The 22,602-nt window shown below is 37.1% G+C and overlaps 1 protein-coding gene across 1 annotated transcript; it reads left to right on the forward strand.

Moving 5' to 3' along the window:
• The first annotated feature begins 9,414 nt into the window (after positions 1-9,414).
• Positions 9,415-20,800, forward strand: HSD11B1 (hydroxysteroid 11-beta dehydrogenase 1). The gene is made up of 6 exons (XM_070939807.1): positions 9,415-9,502; positions 10,117-10,247; positions 13,259-13,370; positions 16,590-16,775; positions 20,207-20,350; positions 20,558-20,800. Exons 1-6 carry the CDS (start codon positions 9,415-9,417, stop codon positions 20,776-20,778), a joined length of 882 nt encoding a protein of 293 aa, XP_070795908.1. The 3' UTR covers positions 20,779-20,800.
• The last annotated feature ends 1,802 nt before the right edge of the window (positions 20,801-22,602 follow it).

A 22,602-nucleotide genomic window follows, 5' to 3' on the forward strand; every position in this document is an offset into this window, starting at 1 on the left:
CCTGCCCCTCCCAGGAGTCTCCACGTGACCCATTTTGGATACAAGGTAAGTACAGGGCCCGTGCGGAGGCTCTGGGAGGGTGAAAAATGGGCCTCTCAGAAGGTCTGGAGGTCCAGAAATGGGCCAGAGGGCTCCAGAGTCTGGGGGAGGCCATTTTTACCCTCCCAGAGGCTTGAGGAAAGCTTCTGGAGCCTGGGGAGGGTAAAAAACGGACTTAGTGGAAGTACCAGAAGTCCAGAAATGGGCAAATTTCCAGCCTCCGGAGCCCAGCGGAAGGCATTTTTCCCCTCAGAGGTAGAAAGAAAGCCTCTGGAGCCTGGGGAGGGCGGAAAATGGGCCTACCAGAAGTACCAGAAGTCCAGAAACGGGCCCGTTTCTGGCCTCCGGAGAGCCTCCGGAGCCCAGGGAAGGCCATTTTTGCCCTCCTGGAGGTTCAAGGAAAGCCTCCAGAGCTTTGGGAGGGCAAAAATGGGGCGCCGTGGTGCAGGAGGCTGAGTAGCCCATGCTCCCATGGCAATGCCCTCCCAGCACCCGGACAGAGAACTGGTTGCTAAAAATTTTCAATCCACCCCAGAGAGAATGCAACCTTGTTGCACTCCTCTCTATCTTAAACCAGTCAGTGTTTCCATATAATGTTTGCACAGTGGCTTCCTGATTTGTGTACAGTGATTGCCCCAACTTGATCAGATGTGCTGGTACACCCAGGTCTTGTAGGGTTCTCCATAGCTTTTCATAATCACACAATCAAAGGCTTTTTGTAGTTAATGAAGCAGATATAAATGACCTTTTGATATTCATGCGATTTTTCCATGATCCAGCATAGATTTGCAATATGGTCACTGATGCCATGACCCCTTTGGAAGCCAGCTTGGACATCTAATAATTCCCTTTCAATGGTTGGTAATAGACATTGCTGTGTAATTTTAAGCAGAACCTTGCTGACATGAGGGATGAGAGCAATTGTGTGATAATTGGAACAATCTTTGGTGTCACACTTTTTTACCAGTGGAATAAACACTGAGCATTTCCAATCCTGTGGCCACGTGTTGGTTTCCCAAATTTTCTGGTGCATATCTATAATGACTCTGGATGATACAGGTCTCAATAATTTATGCAGGAAAATAAAAGCCATAAAATTGCCGTTATGTTTGACTCTTAATATTTTCATAAATGCTTATTTTCATATTTGATTTTAAATATGTATTTAAATATGTATCCATAGTGTAAATGTTCTATGCTACTTGAGCAGGATTAGAACATATTTCTTTTCTAAATGTTGAACCAGTTCTCCTGGTTCTGACAATCCTGACAAAACAGAGACAAGCTAATTCAAAACAGAGAAGAGGCACAAATCCTGTATAAAACCAGAACCATTGTTTTCAATAAAGAATGATTTAAGGTCAAACAAGTTGGTACCAACAGGAATTACAGTATATGCTCTTAAAAACTATATGTAAATGAATGTCTATTGTTATTGCAAATGTGCTCTTGTTATATCAGACCAGAAAAAGTTATATCAGACCACTTGGTCTGTTGTGTGGATGTTTGGGTGGTTTATGGGTGGGGAATTGTGGTGGGTGGGAGTGTGTTTGGGGATTATTATGTGTGTTGGACCTGGTCTTTGGGTGTTAAGTGAATTTCGTTGTATGGGTATATTGTGTATACACGTACAATGACAATAACGTTATTTATTTATTTATTTGTAAGGAATAGACAAGGCTGAAAATGCTCTGCCTAACTGCCATAGATTGGTCCTAATCAATCTACATGCTGAGAGTAAAGATTCATATTATGAGAGAGATAAATAGGAGTTTCCAAAGCAATCCTTCTTTTTCAATTTTATTTTTGTCTTTTAAAAACAACAGAGTTTGAGATACTATCAAGGCAAATGTTCAACACTTTGATTTTATTATAAATGAGGAACTCCATTTGAGGAATTCCACAGTTTCTACCAACCTTGTGTCCAGCAACTATGTTCAAAATGATGCTTGATGCTACTAAGGTAGCAGCATCCTATGTTTTTATATCATAAAAACAAAGGTGGCAGTCCCATTGTTGCAACAACCATCAGCCTTTGTTAACACATGGTAACATACACATATATACACCACAATTGTACTGTAAACAGTACAGTCCTTAAGTTAACCAATCAGATCATATATTGTAAGAGAGAGAGAAAATTTGATAGCCAAATTTCAGGGAGCAAATAGAAGCTTGTCAAAGGAGTCCTTACCAAACTTTCCCTTTGAGATTGAGTAACCTAGACAAAGGGACAAAAAACCATGTAAAAGCTTTGTACTGGTACTAACCTTAAAAATAAATCGGAAGATGAATGAATAAGATTCCATATCTGCAACTGGCAATGTGGGATGATTCTGTTTCTGACTAAAATTAGCATATATTTACATCAAGTGCAACTTTTTATTGGCTCCTGTCAGTTGATTAGAATAGTGAATGGTGCTTTGAGAGAATGAAAACTTAGCGAATCAAAAGGAAGCAGACATAACAGGACTTGACAGAGGAAACACCATTATGTAAGTAAAAAGAAGAAGAGGAGGAGTTACACCCAAAACCAAAAATGGAAAAGATATTCTGCAGTGCTGAATTCTTGAACAGCTTTGGACTTCCAGATAAGGAAAATGGTGACAACTCAAAACATCTCCAAAAGAGCAGAAATGACAAAACAGTATGACTGACAGAGTGACAGCAAGTTCAGTCCAACAGAACTCATCCAGATAAAGTAGAGGACAAGAGATGTCCCACATGTGCTCTGGATGGCTGCTCCTCATGAGGAGTCAGCAGGATAACAATCATCCTGAAGGTTTAAACTTTGGGATATGGGAAGCCATCAAGCTGTCAGCCATGATAGAGCCTTTAAGGAAATTAGGTTCAACCACCTCATTTTCTAACCACCTTTGGATTTATAATTGTTTTATAGTTAAAAAAGGTCTTCAAAAAAGCAAGTCAGAAAAATTACCTGGTGTGTAAAACTTCATCCTAAAATAGAAGAAAAGCTAATTAGCAATTTTAAAAAAACTTTAAGAATATAAAAAGCAAAAATCTGGATAAGAATTTAAGATTTTTTTTTCTCAAACAACTTGAGGCACCAGACCAATTCATAATGTTTTGATTTCTGAAAAACCGATATCATTTTCACAAGAATACAACTTGTTTAGTCTAACAGGAAAGAGCCCACTGATTAAAAGTTGAAAACAAAGAAAATAATAATGAAATTTGAGTTGGGGTGCCACTACAGGTGGCCAGGAGAATGTTGTGGCAGACAAAAGTGTGAATGAGTAGGTGGCTGACCAGGGCTTGCATTCATCCTGCCACCCAGGGACTCCTCAGGAGAAAAAGCAGTAGGAGCTAAAGCAACTTGCAGTCTCCTTCCAGTTTTCCCACTGCTTATGGAAAGCCAATAGGGAAGATCCAAATGGCAATCTTGTGACCCTGGGGATGCTGCCACATCACAGCTTTGCAGACTGATCATATGTCAGCCTTGTTCAGTGCTGTCCAAAGTTTAAATGGTTGCTGAATGAGTGGTTTGTAACTGAAGAACTACCTGTGCTTGATAGTGGATACTTGAAGAAGAGAGAGGATATAGCTGAAAAAACAAAATAATTATGACTGTTTGGATTCACTATTACAAAGAGCTAAAGTAAATGTGACCCAACCAGTCCCACTGGTTTATCTGTTGTCTCCCTGGGATAAGGATCAGGATTTCAAGATCTTCCAAGATTACAATATCTACTGATGATTTCCCTTTCCTAATAATCCATAAAATGCCTATTGATGCTGCCAAGAACAGCTACAACCTACTACCACTAATTTGAAAATCTACTGAAGGAAAGAAACTCATGACTTCCTTGCAGTATTTTCATACATCTTTCCAGTCCATGGAAGAGAACCAGAAATGGAAAGAACATTGTATGCCACGTCCCATAATAGAGCTAGGCAATAAATCTCAGTTCTCCAGACATTTATTACCTTATTCAGAAAAAAACTTATTTGGCTGAAGACTCTCAAATACAACTCAGAGTCTGTTCCTTACAAGATACAACAATAAACCCATACTCACAGAGATGATCTTCCCAATACAACACAAAGAAGTAAAAAATGTTAATATAGATTTCTATTCCAGATATTAAGCAGTGGGCTTTTTTCATACCCTTTCAAGCTATTGGTAATTGAGGTTTTGCTTATTTGGTTTTGGTGGCCCTGATATATTTATATATGAATTCTCTCTAGCCCAGGAATTACTAGTTGCTTCCTAGCTAGAATTAGTTCTTGGAGTGTAAATGAATGACAATAGTGTCAAAGAGAGTTTGGTGTCTGAAGCCATGGTCTTTGTTGGCAGGAGTGGATTGCATCTCACAAGGTCTCATTTAAAAAAGTGTTTTGCTAAAGCACATCATATATGATCAGGAGGGTTTAAACAGAATTGAAAAGGGTATGGAGATAAAAACCGCAAGTAAGAATCTCAGATAAAGACTATGGAAGGAAATATTCCTTCCTTGGGACTGGAAACTCCAATCCAATTTACAACCTCATTTTTGCCATTGTTGTTAAGCAAATTGTTTCATTAGTAGAAATTTATGTAGTTCAAACTCGAACTGTTAGATTCTTGATGTTCTGTAAGTGTGGTTGTTTTCTTGCAGATGTCAAAAGGACTGAAGATGTCACCTAGCTTGGTAATGAAGGAATGCAAGAAAGCAACCAATTTCAGAGAACACCCAGGGCAGTTCAGATTAACCCTGTGTCACTTATGGACAGGAGATGAGATGAAGATAATATCATGAGGACATTATAGGGGGAAAAAGATGCTTTCAGGATAAGTTTATTTTATTTTATTTTTTTAAAAAATTGATTTATATGCCGCCCTTCTCCGGAGACTCAGGGCGGCTTACAATGCGTTAAGCAATAGCCTTCATACTTTTGTATATTTTATACAAAGTCAGCTTATTGCCCCCACAATCTGGGTCCTCATTTTACCTACCTTAGAAAGGATGGAAGGCTGAGTCAACCTTGAGCCTGGTGAGATTTGAACTTGCAGTAATTGCAGGCAGCTGATGTTAATAACAGTGCTTTAGTCTGCCACGCCACCAGGGCTCTTTATCTTAAAGTTTATCTTAAAATAACTTAAGTGCAATCTTAAACTAATATAATAGGATACATGTTATTATAGAGTTTTTACTATCTAGTTCCCTTTAGCAAGTATTTTCTCTTTAAAGAAAGTTATTTGGCCAAAATTAAGAAGTTGCAAAATAAACAGAATGCTGATTTTAGGTAAAACAATTATCTTTCAATTCCTTTAGCAGAGACTTGAAGAATGAAAGCCATATCACAGAGTACAGTTTTTAAAGTGAGAACATGAACACCAAATCTGGGTGGAGGCAATATATAATCTGTGCTTCTTTGGGGAGTTGACGTGAGATAGTAAATTTGGTTGTTCATTATAAACACTAAAGATGAGCCTAAGCAAAAACCTTTATTATTTTTTAAACAATCTCAAATATTATGAAGTATATTTTGTTCCAATATACTCACAAAGATAATTGAAATATAATAAGCCTCTCTACCCCCTGGATAGTGATTATAGCAATAGATTTAATGGCATGCAATTAAAATAATTGTGAACATGGCATTGGTGGAATTTTACTAGGTGTACACCATGTTAATCATTTCTTAAAAACTATAATACTGCCAGGGCCAAATATCATTTTGTTAATTTGTAAATGTTCTATCTTTCCCCAGTGTGACTTTCCTAGTGCTCTCTCTACTCATTTAATCATAATACCACCTTTTGGGATAAGTTGGGCTGAAAGAGATTCACTGGCTCCAAGTCACCTAGTGACCTTACATAGCTGGATTTCCATAACCATAAACTGCATGATCATCTTGGAGACGGTTTATCCATGTGGCTTTAAGATTCTGCACTGACTTGACAGCACCTAATCAAATAAACAAACAATGCAGATTTATAATGTTGTGCAGTGGTGAACCATCTGCAAATCTAGGGTAACATTTATTCCTAAAGTTAATTTGATACATATCTTTGTTTAATTTCAAAATCCTCTATGAAAGAGACCACTTCAAACTTCTGGCAGGAACTGCTTAGGAAATTTCCAGGAGGGAAAATGGGAGACCCCATCCAATGCTGACTCTGGTCCCATTTACTGATTGCTTCAACCCCACCACTGCATAGCTCTACAGATTTTTCCCCCAGGGAGAAATATTCTAACTAATGCAGTACAGAATTAATCAAGCTGTTTAACTGGGGTTAAACATTTAAAATTTTTCATTGCTTGGTCATTATATTGTTTAATTTTTGGCTTATTTTTATTGTCATACCTTGGCATAAATCATACAAAAATGATCCAAGAACAACAGCTAGAGACCATTAAACATAACCATAATTGGCAGCATTGCACATAGGAATGACTTAATAATTAATGTGAGATTTCAAGTTTACAACTTTTGTTTTGGAATTATTATCTACAGACCTGTATCTCTCTGTTCATGGCCATTGGGAATCTGTTAATTTTTCAGCAGTTCGTTACTCCAAATGTAGCAAGATATGCTCCTCTTTTCTTAAATACTTTTTAAGTTGATTTTGGCAGACATAATTCCTCAGAGGAGGAGTAGACTGTGGGAAAGTTGTACTTTACAATAGGCACCTTTATATCCTTAAACTCCTGGCAACATTGTTTTTACTACAAAACACTGATTTTAATTCTGTGTTACTTCTCCAAAATTCTGTGGATGAGTCTTAGCCTAGCTGAGGCCAAGTCTTCTCTAGCACAGTTGTGGAGTTCTGTCCCAATGACTTGTAATGAGACATACCCTAATCTGTGATGCTGTCAAGGAAGAATTAAATCTAGGCAGAGGGAAATTTAAGAAAACATTTGCCACAGAAAAATAGTATTGCCTTCATTAGCACTTTGCATTCAGAGATCTTAGATACTACAAGTAGTTCTTGACTTACAATGGACTCAGTGGTGAAATCTAAAATTTGTTACTACTGGTTCTGTGGGCGTGGCTTGGTGGTGGTGGGGTAATGTGACTGGGTGGGCATGGCCAATTTTTTTTTTAACTTTTAAAACCATTTTTTCTACAACCTCTTCAGTAAAGAGGTTGTTAAAAAGTGCTTTCAAAAGGCTCTGACGATCCCAGCTGAGTTGCCTGATCGTCAGAGGGTTTTTTAAAAAGCCTCTGCTGATCAGGCAACTCAGCTGGGATCGTCAGAGCTTGGATTGTCAGAGGCATTTTTTTCTTTTAAATGGCTCTGACGATCCCAGCTGAGTTGCCTGATCTGCAGAGGCTTTTTAAAAAACCTTCTGCCGATCAGGCAACTCAGCTTGGATTGTCAGAGCCATTTAAAAGAAAAAAAGCCTCTGATGATCGCACGGCTCAGCTGGGCATGGGGAAGCAGGGATTTTTGCTACCAGTTCTCTGAACCACCCGCCTCCATAACTACCGGATCAGGTGATCCGGTCCGAACTGGGAGCATTTCACCCCTGAATGGACTCACAAAAGGGACTTAGACCTGGTTTTGAAGTTCTGGTGTCACACACACACACACACACACACACACACACACACACACACACACACCACACCCATAGTCACATGACTACATTTTGAACACTCAGCAAACAGTCGCATTTAAGGCAGTTTACAGCAACCTTTGATCACATGACTGTGGTTTACGGTTTTGCCACAAACTGGCATTTACTTCCAGTTTCTGGCAAAAACTGGCAATAGTGAACAATGGGTTCGCGTAACAATCATGGCAGTTGCTTAATTACTGTGGCATTCTCTGTCACAATCAGTGACAGGGTAGTCACTTAATGACCACTGGGAAAAAAAAGGTCAGAAATATCGTTCAGGTCATCCATTTTATCACCATCACAAGTTATGACTGTAATTGCCAGGCGTAATACATCTTGTAACAGGTTCTGTAGCTTGATTAAGTTTTAAATAATAAAGGAATATTTTCTTCCCTTCAGTAGTTACTCACAACCAAACAAGCCATTTCTCTCAACTACAGGTACGTAAGTAACCACAGCACTATCAAGCCTTGGCAGCCACTTTCTTTCTGCTGTGATTCCATGGTGTAACCTCCATCTCTTCCTCAGCCATCAACAGAAACAATTTAAAGTTGTGCTTGACTGAACTGGTTTTAAAACAGTTCAGACCCCTTCCAGCGAGAGCCTCAAGAGTTATAAAACCCATTAAGCCTTGTCAGGCATTTCCTTGAAAGAAGTCAGGTGAGGCATGATAGGGATCGGCAATGAGAGTCAGCAAAGATCATGTTAGTATAATTTTCTGCCAGCTCAAGTGCGGATAGTTGACACTTTGACTTTGGCAATGGAAAAAGTTGTAAAGGTTTATTTACATTCATTTGTGGCATTTTTTGATCAGAGACATCTGTAGTGATGGTCTTTGAAGATATAGCTCGGCAATCAAAGCCCCACTCTTCCCCATGCATACAGTTCATGTGACTCACATTAAAAAAGAGACAGGCTTCCACAATTTTGAAGCCAATGCCTGTTTTACTATGGATGTCTCTGTTTCTAACTGATTTCTCTAGCACTCTGCAGAGCTGAATATTGTGGTGTACCATATTAACATAGTTCTGTCTTAAAAATTTTCCATATGCAGAAGCAGTTTAGCAGTTAAAGCCCTTATTAGTTAAGGGAAACAAACAAACAAGCATATCAGAAAGAATATGGAACAAGCTAAATATGGTAGGCACCTAGCATTTTTAGATACTCATTGCCAAGTACTGTAAGTAGGACAAATTGGCAAAGTTGTAGAGTTATTCGAAACAGATCTAAATCCACAAAGCAGCATGTGTCTCAATTTGTTTCCAAAAAACTGCTGTATATTCTTCATTTATTTTGTAATTATTCTGCAAACATTTGGGAGCAGCAGACATATCTGGTTGTATGAGAGCCTCCTGCTTCATATGGAGTTTGTGTCTCAAAAACACTAACAAATGATTTTAAGAAACAAAGAAAGGCAAAGCAGGAGCCCACCTGGAATTGGCAGATTAGGGTTGTCTCTGAGTTGAAATTTGAAGCTTTTCAGTAAAGACACACCTCTTTAGAGTGTTATGCAAAATTCTCTATTTCAAACCAAAGGACAGGAAATATAAAATGCAACAGCTAGAATTCATAGTGACGCTGTCACTTAGCTCAGTTTATCAGCTCTTGACAAAAAATTAGGAGGCTTGCAGTGATGGAACCATTGGCCTAAATGCCCTGAAATTGTCTGAAAGCTGGATTTTTAGGAAAGTTACTGTCTCCATACTAGCAGGTTTTAGCAGCGTTAACATTGTTCCTGCTCTTTTTCCTTTTTTTTTTTAAACCTTCTACTTCTCATGCATGATTATTTTCTGACTACAGTGGGATGAATCTGCGGCAAAAGATTTTGATTCCTTTGGTAGGGATGGCCTTAGCCATTTATTTTTATTCAGGAAAGGAAGAGTTTAAACCTGGTAAGTTATTTGAAGTAAAGATATTTTTGAATTAAAAGGAGAGGCAGGAGAAAAAAAGGGAGCCTTGCTTTTAAAACAAACAAACTGGTTCAGAGCCTAAAATGAATCCTGCCTTGATCATGGATGGCTTTACTTGGAAACTTTTACAAGCCATCAAGCTACAGGCAAGTAGATTTTTTTTCTCAGCAAGCAGGTAAGATGGGAAATATCTCGGAGGAGGGGGTGTTTTTGTTTTTTGAAGGCTTTTGATATCCTATCTGTTCAAAAAGGATTTTTGTTTCTGAAAAGTTCCTGAAAAACACACACAAAATACTTGTATGATTGTTCTAAAAGCTTTTGTATCTGGAATGCGCGAAATGGGTTAAAGTTAATGCCTAATTATATTGCGGGAAAGAGAAAAAGAGTGGGGGAGTAAAAATTATTTTGGTGTTATTTTATGCTCCTTTGGAATGCTAGTAATTCTTGTTTCTGCTGCTTTCTTGTGAATTTGACTGCTATGACTAATAACTGACGAACTGACTTTTGATTTTTACTTGTTAGGCAATTATTTGGTGGAATGGGAAGCTATTTAATGTCAGCTTTATAAAATGTGATTCTTGCATCTTATTCTCTAGAAATGTTGAAAGGGAAGCGAGTGATTGTTACTGGGGCAAGCACTGGAATTGGTGAGCAGATAGCATACCACCTAGCACAGATGGGTTCTCATCTCCTGATTACTGCACGGACAGAAGCCCAGCTCCAGCAAGTAAATATTAAATATTCATTTATTCCCCTATATAATTACACTCACAAGCTCTCATACACTTAAATGGTTAAGAGAGAGACAAAGAACACTCTCCCTCAAACTGAGAATGAAGATGAATTCTTCAAAGCCAGAAAGAAGCAAGGAGATAACTGCCACCATTCATAGGTGACTCTTAATGGCATTTTTCCTTCTTTGACTGATTAATGGGATCGGACGGTATTACACCTTTCAAATTCCAGGGATATAGAAAGAGAGCTGCTTCATCTAATAGGGAGAGTCAGAGCAAATCTCTGAAGCAATTCCTTCTCTGTCTACGGTGAAATGCTATTTGATCTTTTCCTGTGGTAATGGAAAGCAGGGGTGATAGCCTGGTCCAATGGATAAAGTCACAAACATATCAAACAAACTAACAAGCATAATCATAGGAAGGGAGAGAGGATGGTAAATGTTAAGATTTGGGAGAGATTTAATTTTTTAAATAGTGGATCCCTGGTTTTATAGTTTATTATCAGCAGCATGTGAGTATGTTTGCAAATCTTTAAGTATGTGTGTCTGTATGATTGTATCTCCAGCCATGCACCTGATAAAAATGTAGTGGATATCTTCTGAAAAATGTATCCTTTTCTGCTGATTCAAGATTAGATGGACAACACTTTATTTTGGTACAAAGAAGGGACCTGAATTAGTTTTTGAACATGTAGTAGATATTCATTCAAAACTTCCCAAGCCTTTGCAAACTTTCTTATATATATATGTATACTGCCTATCTGGACAGCATACTGCTTATCTGGAAGAAAAAAAAATTGACCAGAATATCTAAAAAAGTATGCCGGAAGGTAAACTCAAAATTAAGTTCAGAACTATAAGCCCAGGCTATCTCTAAAACTGTTACCATATGTTCGATTTGAGACCATAGACTGAGTATACACATCTACACACAATATTTTGCAAAGCATGTGTTTTTGCCACTGCCCTCTAGAGACAGAGAGAGGCTGCAGCATCAACTAAGATAAGTTGGAGCATGTTTAGAGTTAGCCTGTGTCCTTATTTATACATATTTTTCACACGAACATGTTCCATCAACATTTTTCTAGGTGTAATCATGACATTTCCTTGAAATCTAGAAGTTGACATTTGTTACTTTATGAAGAAAGGAAAGGAGGCGAAGATACATCATAATCCAAAGTACTGCTTGTGATTCATATTCCTTCATGAGTCAGATTTGTCTTGTTTTTAACTTTATTCATTTATTTATTAACGTGTATTTAACTTTAAAAGTGAGATATAGCAAATGAGGCACAGGAAGGTGGCTAGACGTGATTGATGACTCAAACAGTCAGACCTATCCTATTCCTACGGCAGTATTCCTACTGTCATCATGATTGGTAGATTTGTCTTCCAGGTAGTGACATGCTGAAGAGGGAGACCAATAGAAGTCAGAGAATTCAGCCTGTCTCTTTGCTTATGATTTGTTGCATATCTTTGTGCATGACAGCACAATATGAATCAGAGCAGTGGCCATAGAAGCTGCATAGTGAATAGCAAAGGGGCCAGTAAATTTCATGTTGCTAACCTTTCCCACTGATTCAAGAGTAGATATATGACACTTTATTTTGGCACAAAAGAGGGACCTAAATAGATTTTTGAACATGTAGTAGATATTCATTCAAAACTTCTCAACTCTTTGAAAATATTCTCATTCCATGTATAAATTTACTATAGTTTTATTAATACTCATATATCTTTGCCAGAAATCCTTTATTTCTCAGTGCTATTTCTTTCACCCACCCTATTCACTTATGTTTTTAAAATCTCAGCCTTCCCCAAGTTCATGTACTGTCAATGGATTGACTCGGAATTATGGAAGTTCAAATCAACAGATTGGATGGAGATCTCTCTCTCTCCCTCCCTCCCTCCCTCCTTCCCTCCTTCTCTCTCTCTCTTTTCTATTGGATTTGAACATAATTCCGAGTCAATCCATTGACAGTACATGAACTTGGGGAAGGCTGAGTTTTTAAAAACATGACTGAATAGGGTGGGTGAAAGAAATAGCACTGAGAAATAAAAAAATTCTGGCAAAGATATATGAGTGTTAATAAAGCTATAGTAAAGAAGAAGTAGTAGTAGGAGACCGCTTAATGGAAAGCATATTGTCTCTTCCTTGCATGATCATTGCTGATCTCAGTACATAGACACAGACACACAGAGAGACAGAGACAAAGAGAAAGAAATAGAGAATCTGATCATCTAAAGAAAAAATATTTTTCTTCAACTCACTGTTGACTATTGGCTTTAGTTAAAGCAATTCAAGCAGACTTTCAGATGAAATCTATCCCATCCTTCCCCATGTCTATCAGAAAATGCACAGGTTTTGCTGTGCTTTTTAAGAAACCTGTGTCAATGGTAACTGGGAACATTTCCAGGTGAGACTTTGAAATTAGTCACTAAATCCAAATCTTTAGTATATTTAGTAACATAGTTTATTTTGGGACACTAACTTCTTTGTAACAAATATCAATACATCATCAATTCAACAAAAGTTGCAAACGATATATTACATATAGTTTATTTCTTTTATGGTACCTGAATTTAAGGGGAAAATATGTTGGTTATTTACATAATATGGTTATTGGATTAACATGTTCCATGGTTTCAAATGATTTTTTTAGAATTATAAGTCTAGCATGACTACCAAAGGAAGTTCTGCAAACCCAATATTTAAAAAATATTTTTTTAAATAAATGTTGTTGTTTTTTATGGGGGAGGGCGATTGTACATCAAAAAGCTGAAAATGCTTTCAGCTGAAATTGTTAATGAGGTGGTTTTTCCAGTGGAAATTTCCCACTGATAACGCTGATCCACTAAGTCGATTTAAAATGTGCTGTCAAAATATCCTCGTAAACTGGATTGTTCGGTTGCTTCTTTGCAGATATTTGATTTAATAAATTTGAGTGCGAAGAGTTTAAAAGGTCAAGGAATATCTACTAATTTTACTTTTCTGTTTGCTTTAGGTAGTTGCTCATTGTTTAGAGTTGGGTGCAGCATCTGCCAGGTACATTAATGGCAGTATGGAAGATATGAAATTTGCTCAAGCAGTAGTGAAGAAAGCAGAGGAATTATGGGGTATGTTGACTTTATTAGAACATGAGATGGTTCCAGCATCTTATTTCTAACTAATTATTAATTCTAACTAAATTAATAATGTGTGTTAGTAGAGCGGTGTGGTGGCCTAGTGGTGAAGATGCTTGCTTCCCACTCGGAAGGTTGAGACCTACCAATCCTAGGTAGAGGCAGATGTTTCTCTCACAGGGTGCAAAGAGGAAATATCTGCTACAAACTCTGTGTAGGTGTCAGGAAGAGCATATAGCCAATATATGCTCAGCCCCATTCAGTTATCTGACTCTACCTTGAATTAAGGGATTACAGGGTCATAAAAAGAAAATGATAATGATGTGCATCAATAAGTAAGTACTACCCTTTATCTGCCCTTAAATGGATTTGAATATCAGATTTTAAAATAATGAGAGAAATGGTGGGGAGCTTTATTTCTCTAAAATATCTTACTTTGCCCACCCCAGAAGTAAAAATTTACACATATTTATTTACAGCATGCATGCTTAAATTGCAGTTTCTTTTAGCATTTTAACCCTTACTTATTTTAAAACTATTGTCAATAGTACACCTTACTATACGAATGGGAAATAAAATAATTGACCAATTATTACCAGACATTTATTGATCCCAAGCAGTAGTGGGTTGCTGCCAGTTCGGACCGGTTGCAAGAACTGGTAGTAAAATCAGTAAAAGAGCTCTGGTGGCTCAGCAGACTAAAGCACTGTTATTAACATCCACTTACATCTGCTGCCTGCAATTACTGCAAGTTCAAATCTCACCAGGCTCAAGGTTGACTCAGCCTTCCATCCTTTCTAAGGTAGGTAAAATGAGGACTCAGATTATGGGGGCAATAAACTGACTTTGTATAAATATACAAAAGTATGAAGGCTATTGCTTAACACATTGTAAGCCGCCCTGAGTCTCCGGAGAAGGGTGGCATATAAATCAATTTTTAAAAAAAAACAAAACAGCGGAAAGCTCCGCCCACTGATGTCATCATAGGCGATCTGCACATGCGCAGAAGAGCGTGCGCACGTGTGAGCACAATGCGAACCAGTAGTAAAAGTAAGTAGAACCCACCCCTGATCCCAAGCCTTTATAGATCATTTCATTTCTTGTGGCTTTGGATCTTCTGGAGTGAAAGATATTTAAGAGAAAACCATGGAATATTTTTTCTTAAAAATTAATACCACTAGGGCAAGTTTTTGCTTTCTAGTTTGCTTGATTTGCTAAATTTACATTTCATTTTAGTTATTATATTAAAATATAACAAACATTTGCTTTTGTTTCTCAGTAAAGCTCGAAACAAAACCTTCAATCTTTCTGGCACTAAATAAACCCAAGTGCCTTCAGTTGTTAAAATGTACAATTAATTTCATAGAAGCTTTTGTGATTTGGTAACTCCTGCTTTGGCTGACAGACCTACCTGAACCATGGACCTGCCTAGCTAGAAGCAATCTCAATTTATTTTTCCTTGTCTTTGTCCCCAATCACAGCTATCCCTTTTTTTAATGATACAAAATTCATAAATCAACACCTCATCTTGAGCATTGTTGAATTCTAGTATACTATCATTACCCTAAGATAAAGTGTTTTAGAAATAAAGAGAATCTAGATTTAGTGCAATAACAATCTTGAAGATCATTACATTCTCAGAAATAGAAAATAAAAAAATCTAGCATCTGCAACTGCTTTCCTACGCTCCCATGGACTAAATGTGTGGACTAAATGGTATTCTATTGTTATTTTATTTATTTTTATTTATTTATTTTTATATGCCGCCCTTCTCCGGAGACTCAGGGCGGCTTACAATGCGTTAAGCAATAGCCTTCATACTTTTGTATATTTTATACAAAGTCAGCTTATTGCCCCCACAAACCGGGTCCTCATTTTACCCACCTTAGAAAGGATGGAAGGCTGAGTCAACCTTGAGCCTGGTGAGAATTGAACTCGCAGTAATTGCAGGCAGCTGGATGTTAAATGCTGCCTTAGTAGGAGGCATTAGCCTCCTACGCCACTCAGGCTCCTTATACTGGGTTTCCCATTATGCCACAAGGAAACTTCTGTAAATATTGAGAAGTCCTTGTTCACACTAAATCTGAGAAAAAAATCCTCCAAATTTGTTCTCAGCCCTAATCCTTCACAGCATTCTAGAAGGAAAACGTTTTGCTTTCCCTCCTACTACTTGAATATTTTATCTTCCCTAGTGACTCTCAGGGGAGTTTCAAGTGTTGTTAGATGAACCATTCATTTATTTATTTATTTCCATTCTAATAGGACCTCTCAACTACTGTATTTGTGCGATTCATATATTATTTTAAGACAGGGGCCACCAAGCTTTTGAGCACCAGGGACTGGTTCCATGGAGAAAGGTTTTTCCTCAGACCGAAGGGGCGTGATTTTGCATGCTGCCTACATCCCGCGAAAGGGGCTTCGCTTGTTTGTGCGGCCCAGTTGCTGGCATGCCACAGACCAATGCTGGTCCATGGACTGGGGTTGAGGACCCTTGTTTTTAAGGAATGTTCACTATCCCTTTGTTTCTTGTTTAGTATACGCTCAAGAACTGCTTTTTAAATAAGTATCACAATACATTTAGGGTTACCAAATAAGTAATATAATTGCAGAAAAGTATGAGGAATTAACTGGGATTTTGTCCTGAAATCTTCTAAAGCAGGGGTCTGCAACCTTAAGTCCGCCTTGAGTCTTCGGAGAAAGGCGGCATACAAGTTGAATAAATAAATAAATAAATAAATAAATAAATAAATAAATAAATAAATAAACACTCAAATGGCCATTTGGACCCATTTACCACAGAAAAGAAAACACCGGCCACAAAACCCTTCCCGTGCCTGACTATTTCTTGAGCAGCCACAAAACTAGCATATGTAGTTGAATTAAATGTTCTGTTTTCTTCTGAAACTTTTTTCTTGGATTTATCCATGGTTGGCCTACCAGTTGAAAAGCTCAATAAATCATGTGCCGGTGGGTGTCACACATAGGCGGTTGTGACATATATTTTGAGTGACAGGGAGCCACAGCAGAGGAGTGAAAGAGCTATATGCAGCTCCAGAACTGCAGGTTGCTGACCCCTGTTCTAAGGCAACATAAAGTAAGGCCAGCTCAAAGTATGTAGTTGCCCAATACTGCATCCAAAATATTTGATCATAATGTTATTTTGCCTTCATCTACCAACCTAGTATAACCAGATATTTTATCTTTCTTTTACAGGAGGTCTAGATATGCTGATTCTGAATCATATTGGCAACTCCTACTTCCATTATTTCAACAGGGACATTGAACATGTGCGAAAACTTCTGAACATCAATTTTCTAAGCTATGTAACAATGTCAGTTTCAGCTCTTCCCATGCTTAAGAACAGTGGAGGAAACATAGTAGTTGTTTCATCTTTGGCAGGTGAGCATTAATTCATAAGATTATAGAAATCTCGGAATCTTAAAGCTATTACAAATGTTATTGATTTTCCTGTTATCAGAATTACTTACAATTGGACTGTTATACTCATATGGCTTCAAGCTTAAATGACTACAGCTTATGTGTACCCCACCTTCCTTTTCTAATAGGCATAACTATCCTGTGGGTGATCAAATCACAATTTTAATGCATTTTTGCAGTTGAGATATTTAGAGAAAGAAATGTTTTCTGAAGCTTCTACAGGTGCTTGTTCTTGAAGCATAATAAGGGCTAGATTTCTTTTCACAAAAAAGATTCTGGCATATATTATTTTTTATAATATGCAAAATATTATCCATCTGTTGGCAGATGCATACTCAAGTATCCTGTGTTTTTCAGAATTTGTTACTAAGTCAGAAATAAAGAAAATAAATAAATAAATGAAAGTCAGAAATGGAAAGGAAACGTTTTCTTTGCATCTCAGTTCAATATATTTAAGAAAATAATCTCTCAAGGAAAGTAGGCTTGTGTCACACATGAGTTTGGGGCATGGTTAGGATAAGGAATCAAAAGTGAGTTTTAGGAAGCAAAAAGAAATAAATTACCTTTTTATTTAGATAATGTTCCAGTATAGAAGCATGAATTTCCTGTTTATTTTGATAGAATTTAAGTTGAAATTTCATTTTAAAAATTGATTCTTTCTACTGGATGCAAACTGACAATTAGCTGAATAATTCTCACTAGAATAGAATAGAATAACAGAGTTGGAATGGACCTTGGAGGTCTTCTAGTCCAACCCCCTGCTTAGGCAGGAAACCCTACATCACTTCAGACAAATGGTTATCCAACATCTTCTTACAAACTTCCAGTGTTGGAGCATTCACAACTTCTGGAGGCAAGTTGTTCCACTGATTAATTATTCTGTCGGGAAATTTCTCCTTAGTTCTAAGTTGCTTCTCTCCGATTAGTTTCACCCATTGCTTCTTGTCCTACCCTCAGGTGCTTTGGAGAATAGCTTGTCTCCCTCTTCTTTGTGGCAGCCTCTGAGATATTGAAACTATCAAGCTATCAAGAAAAATCTGTATATTCTTCCCCATTCACAAGAAACAATTGAATGTAATGCTAATATGTGCTAATAATATGCAAGTATCTACATGTTTAAAAATACAGATTTTCTTAGACTTACAGGCAGTTGCTAAATGATGATTCAAAATTTTAATGGCCTAGCATGACTGGCATGAATCAGCAAATGAAGTGAGAAAAGGAGAGAAGAAATATGATTCTGGGCTTGAATGGCAGCTGTCACAAGGTTGCTAGCCAAAGCTTTTGGGGGGAGATGCAGAGACATCTGTCCCATTGATCCAGCCTTGTATATAGGTGCTGGGGAGTAGAGCTCCGGGAAAGGACATCATCTGGAGAATGTGCTGCTAGTCTGATTAAACAATGAAGAAAGAAGAGAAAAGGAAGGAAAGAAAAAGACTGGTAAACAGTGGATGGAGAGAAAAGTTCAAGTTATGTTACCATCCAGTGTAATTGGGAGTTCCTGGTCCAAGAGGGAGAAGAAATGCCCATAAGTGGCTTCCTTGGAAGAAGGCAAGGGAAGACTCAGAAAGAGGTGGCATGCAAGGAGGGGATTGTTGGTCTTTGGTGAAGCCCTGATCTCTGGGAAAGAACTGAGAAGAACACCCTGAGAGAGGTTCTCCCCAATCAGAGAAGCAGTAGGTGTCATGTGAGAGGGATCTTGTGTTCCCTGTGAGAGGGATTTTGGAGTCTTAGTGGACAACCAGCTGAATATGAGCCAGCAGTGTGCAGCGGCAGCCAAAAAAGGTAATGCAATCCTAAATTGCATTAACAGAGGGATAAAAATCAAGATCAAGTGAGGTATAATACCAATCTATAAATCCCTAGTAAGACCACAACTAGAGTACTGCATCTAGTTTTGATCACCACACTCTAAAAATGATGTTGAGACTAGAAAAAGTGCAGAGGACAGCAACCAGGATGATTAGGGGACTGGAGATTAAAACATACGAAGAATGGTTACAGAAACTGGGCATGGCTAGTCTAGTGAAGAGAAGGACCAGGGGAGACATGATAGCAATGTTCCAATATTTGAGGGGCTGCCACAGAGAAGAGGGGGTCAAGCTATTTTCCAAAGGCCAGACAAGGAATAATGGATGGAAACTGAACAAGGAAAGATTCAACCTAGAAATGAGGAGAAACTTTCTGACAGTGAGAACAATCAACCAATGGAAAAGCTTGCCTTCGGAAGTTGTGGGAGCTTTATCATTTGAGACTTTCAAGAAAAGATTGGACTGCGGTTTGTCAGAAATGGTGTAGGGTCTCCTGCTTGAGTGGGGGGTTGGACTAGATGACCTACAAGATCCCTTCCAACTCTGTTAATCTGTTCAGGATCAGCAGAGCAGACCCAGGAGAAAGTCAATCCATGCTGAGCACACTACAGTAAATCCAGCCCACTCCTCTCTTTTCATTTCCTCTCCATAAGCCCAAAAATGGGGAAAGTGAAAGCTGGAGGAAATAAGAACTAGAAGTGATAGTCTCTGGGAAGGAGTCTTAGGAGGAAACCTGGCCACGAGTAAATACCAGGATTATGCTGTGTATATATCTTTGCTAAATTCCTGTTGTAAATAGCTTCACAAAATATAGTAGCAAACATAAAAGCCTCTACTGTCTTTGTGTCAGTTGCCACCATTGCTAAGTAAAATATACCTCAAAAGAATGATGCCACATTGTGACAGAATTCAGTCTTATTTACTCCCAACCAATAGGGACACTTAAGTATTTGGCTCCTAAGAGCCTAGCAAGGTCTCTGTGCTGTCAGGTAAATTAAAAAAAATAAGTTCTGGAAAATTCTTCTTTGTGTTATGTTCTATTTTAAAATATTGGCATGTTTATTTTAATGCGTATATACTTTTTATATAATCTCATCTTGAAGCATTTACGATCAAATACAGTGATTTTTTTAAAAAAAAATTTGGAAGCTTGAAACTAAGAGGAAAACAAAGAACAAAAACAATCAAACAATATTTATATAGAAGAAAGGTCCTTTTTGTGTGCTGAAATGTTTTAATAATGGCCACTTCTAACACTTTAGGAGGAGTTGCTTTAATGACAAATAAGCTGAGTAACATTTGGATGGCCAAGGGCTGCATTTAATTTATTCTGTGGATAAGGCTTGAAGGCCATAGCAGAGTTAATGATGGTGCTGATGTATAAGGGGGAGGCCCACTGCTATCGCCAAGATTCATTCTTTTGATAGTTCAGGCTGAAATTAGAGTTTTTGGAAGCAGTTGATAAATGTTGAGTTCATAAATAGAATCAGGGAGGAGAAAAACATATCTCATATATCTCTAACATTATTCTTCACGGCATAGTATAAATTAAATTTATCATTCTAATTGTGGGATTTCTAGGCAAAATTGGCTTCCCGTTGACTGTTCCTTATTCTGCAACAAAGTTTGCAGTACAGGGATTTTTCAACTCTTTGAGGCAAGAATTTGTCATGCAGAACATCAATGTTTCCATCACAGTCTGCATCCTTGGACTCATCAACACAGGTACAATTCACATTTCCACGTCTGATTTGTTTTAGGTCCTGGACCTCCTTGTCAGGCTGATGCTGGCCAAATTTAGACAAATTATTTGCTTAACATTTTTTTAGAATTTAGAAGGAGGTTGTGCAAGAACAATTCAGTATACAATGATTTAGAGTGGTCTGTTCCTCATCAGTGAATACTTTCTAACTAATATTTTTCTACTCTTAGAATCTGCCATGAAAGTGGTATCTGGTACAGTCACTATTCCACCTGCACCAAAAGAAGAATGTGCACTAGAAATCATTAAAGGGGGCATCCTGCGTCAGCGGGAGATTTATTATAAATATATGTTTACAAAGATCCCTACACTTTTGCGAGACTGGGCTCCAGAACTCATGGATTATGTCATTCGGAAATCTTTTAATGTGGACAATCTAAACCAAGATTAATCACAATCTGTCTGTTCACTGCCTCTGCATTTTTCTTTTCTGAATATGCGAGTTAGAGTTTTTCAAACTTGGCAGCTTTAAGATATGTGGGAATTGAAGACCTCAGAACTTAATACCAAGTTTGAAAAACATTAATATAACCTATAAAAGAGAATATTTGTAGCTCAGGGTTGAACTGTAGGGTGCTTGGTGCTTTCTGAACTTGTTTATTTTCTTGCAGACATTTCATTACCAAACTGATCTTGAGATTCACTATGCTGTTATATATAGACCCCAAATCCAGTTCTGTGTCTTGGGATTTAAGTCTGTCAATTATTGCAATATAAATATTTATATTCTGGAATGGGACAACGTAGGTAAATATGGGTATCTTAGAAAAACTCAGGTTAATGATAAATATTTTTATATGCTCTTAGACTGCATCCAGATTATTGTTTCTCTTAATCTGCATTCAGAACAAAACATGACGTAAAACAAAAATTAGAGAGAAAAAAAGTTGTAACACAGTGCTGAGTTTCATAGTTTTGAATCAATTCCTTATGTAGATTTCTCACGCAGAGAGGAATAAGTGCAAATAAATGCAACATACCTTCTGGCTTGGACTGGCAGGAGGCACTTGATAGTTAACACATCTGGAATTAAACATTTGGCAAAAAAAGTACATTTTTTTAATTTTTCAAAGTTTTAAAATTATTTCAAAAAATCAGTTGAAAATGTTTATAGTAATTTTATTAAAGATGTTAATTACATTTGTAATTACAATTAATGCAAACTAAATAACAAAAAAGAGTAGAAGGTACAGAAAAAGGAAAAACAGAGATAGAAAAGAATATGAGTAAAGAAAAAGAAAAGAAATATATAAAGTGTCTTTTAAACTTCATCAAATAAACTAATGTAATATTGCTTTTTTTAAACTTCTAATAAAGTAATAGAACTTGATTTCTTCATTTTTTTTCTGTCTTCTCTTTCTTCGCACGAGTTCTTCAAAACTTTAAGAAACCACTTTTGCAAATTAATATAGGAAAACTATTCAAATTGCTTTCTTTCTTTATTGTTTGTATGTCACTTTTAGTTATTAAAACATCATCCAGTTTCTTTTGTATGTCCATCTTTTTCCATGTCAATCTTGTAGCCTGGCATTTGTAAATCCACTTTCAACTCAGTCTTGTCAGGTAAAACTTGCTCCTCTTCCTTTTCTTTCATCTTTTAGACACAGTCTCTCCATAGAAGCAAATGTCTCTGATGACATTATTAATGCTAACTTTTGTTTCCATTTTTCAAATATATCCTTCAATATGTCCAATGATAGAATATTTTGCTTCATTCTGTGATTGTATGTCTAGTTTATGTGTTCTCGTTTAATTGTAATCTTTAGTTCCCTCTAGTGTCCATTTTTTAAAAAATCTTATATATATATACATACATACATACATACATACATACATACATATATATATATATATATATATATATATATATATATATATATATATATATATAGTCTGTCTGTAATTTTCTAAAATCAAAGTTTTAATCACCCTTTTTCTGTTTTTTCTCCATTTTTTAAAGTTCTTAAACTTGTAGTTAAAACTTTCTTTTGCGAAGGATTGAAGGGAAAACTCATCCAGTGCTATCAAACTTGTCAGTACAAAGTTTTCCAATAACTGAAAAGCAATTAACAAGCAATTTCTGACAGCCCTTACATGTAAAGGTTTACATAAAAGTTTTTATATTAACAATTCTTTTTAAAAAGATTTTGTGCGTCCAATATTTGCCACTGCTGGTGATGAAATTTACAACTAACATATTTGAACTACTCTTGAT

Source organism: Pituophis catenifer, unplaced genomic scaffold (assembly GCF_029215685.1).
Source record: "Pituophis catenifer annectens isolate HBS135680 unplaced genomic scaffold, rPitCat1.0.hap2 SCAF_3, whole genome shotgun sequence".
Lineage (NCBI taxonomy): Eukaryota > Metazoa > Chordata > Lepidosauria > Squamata > Colubridae > Pituophis > Pituophis catenifer.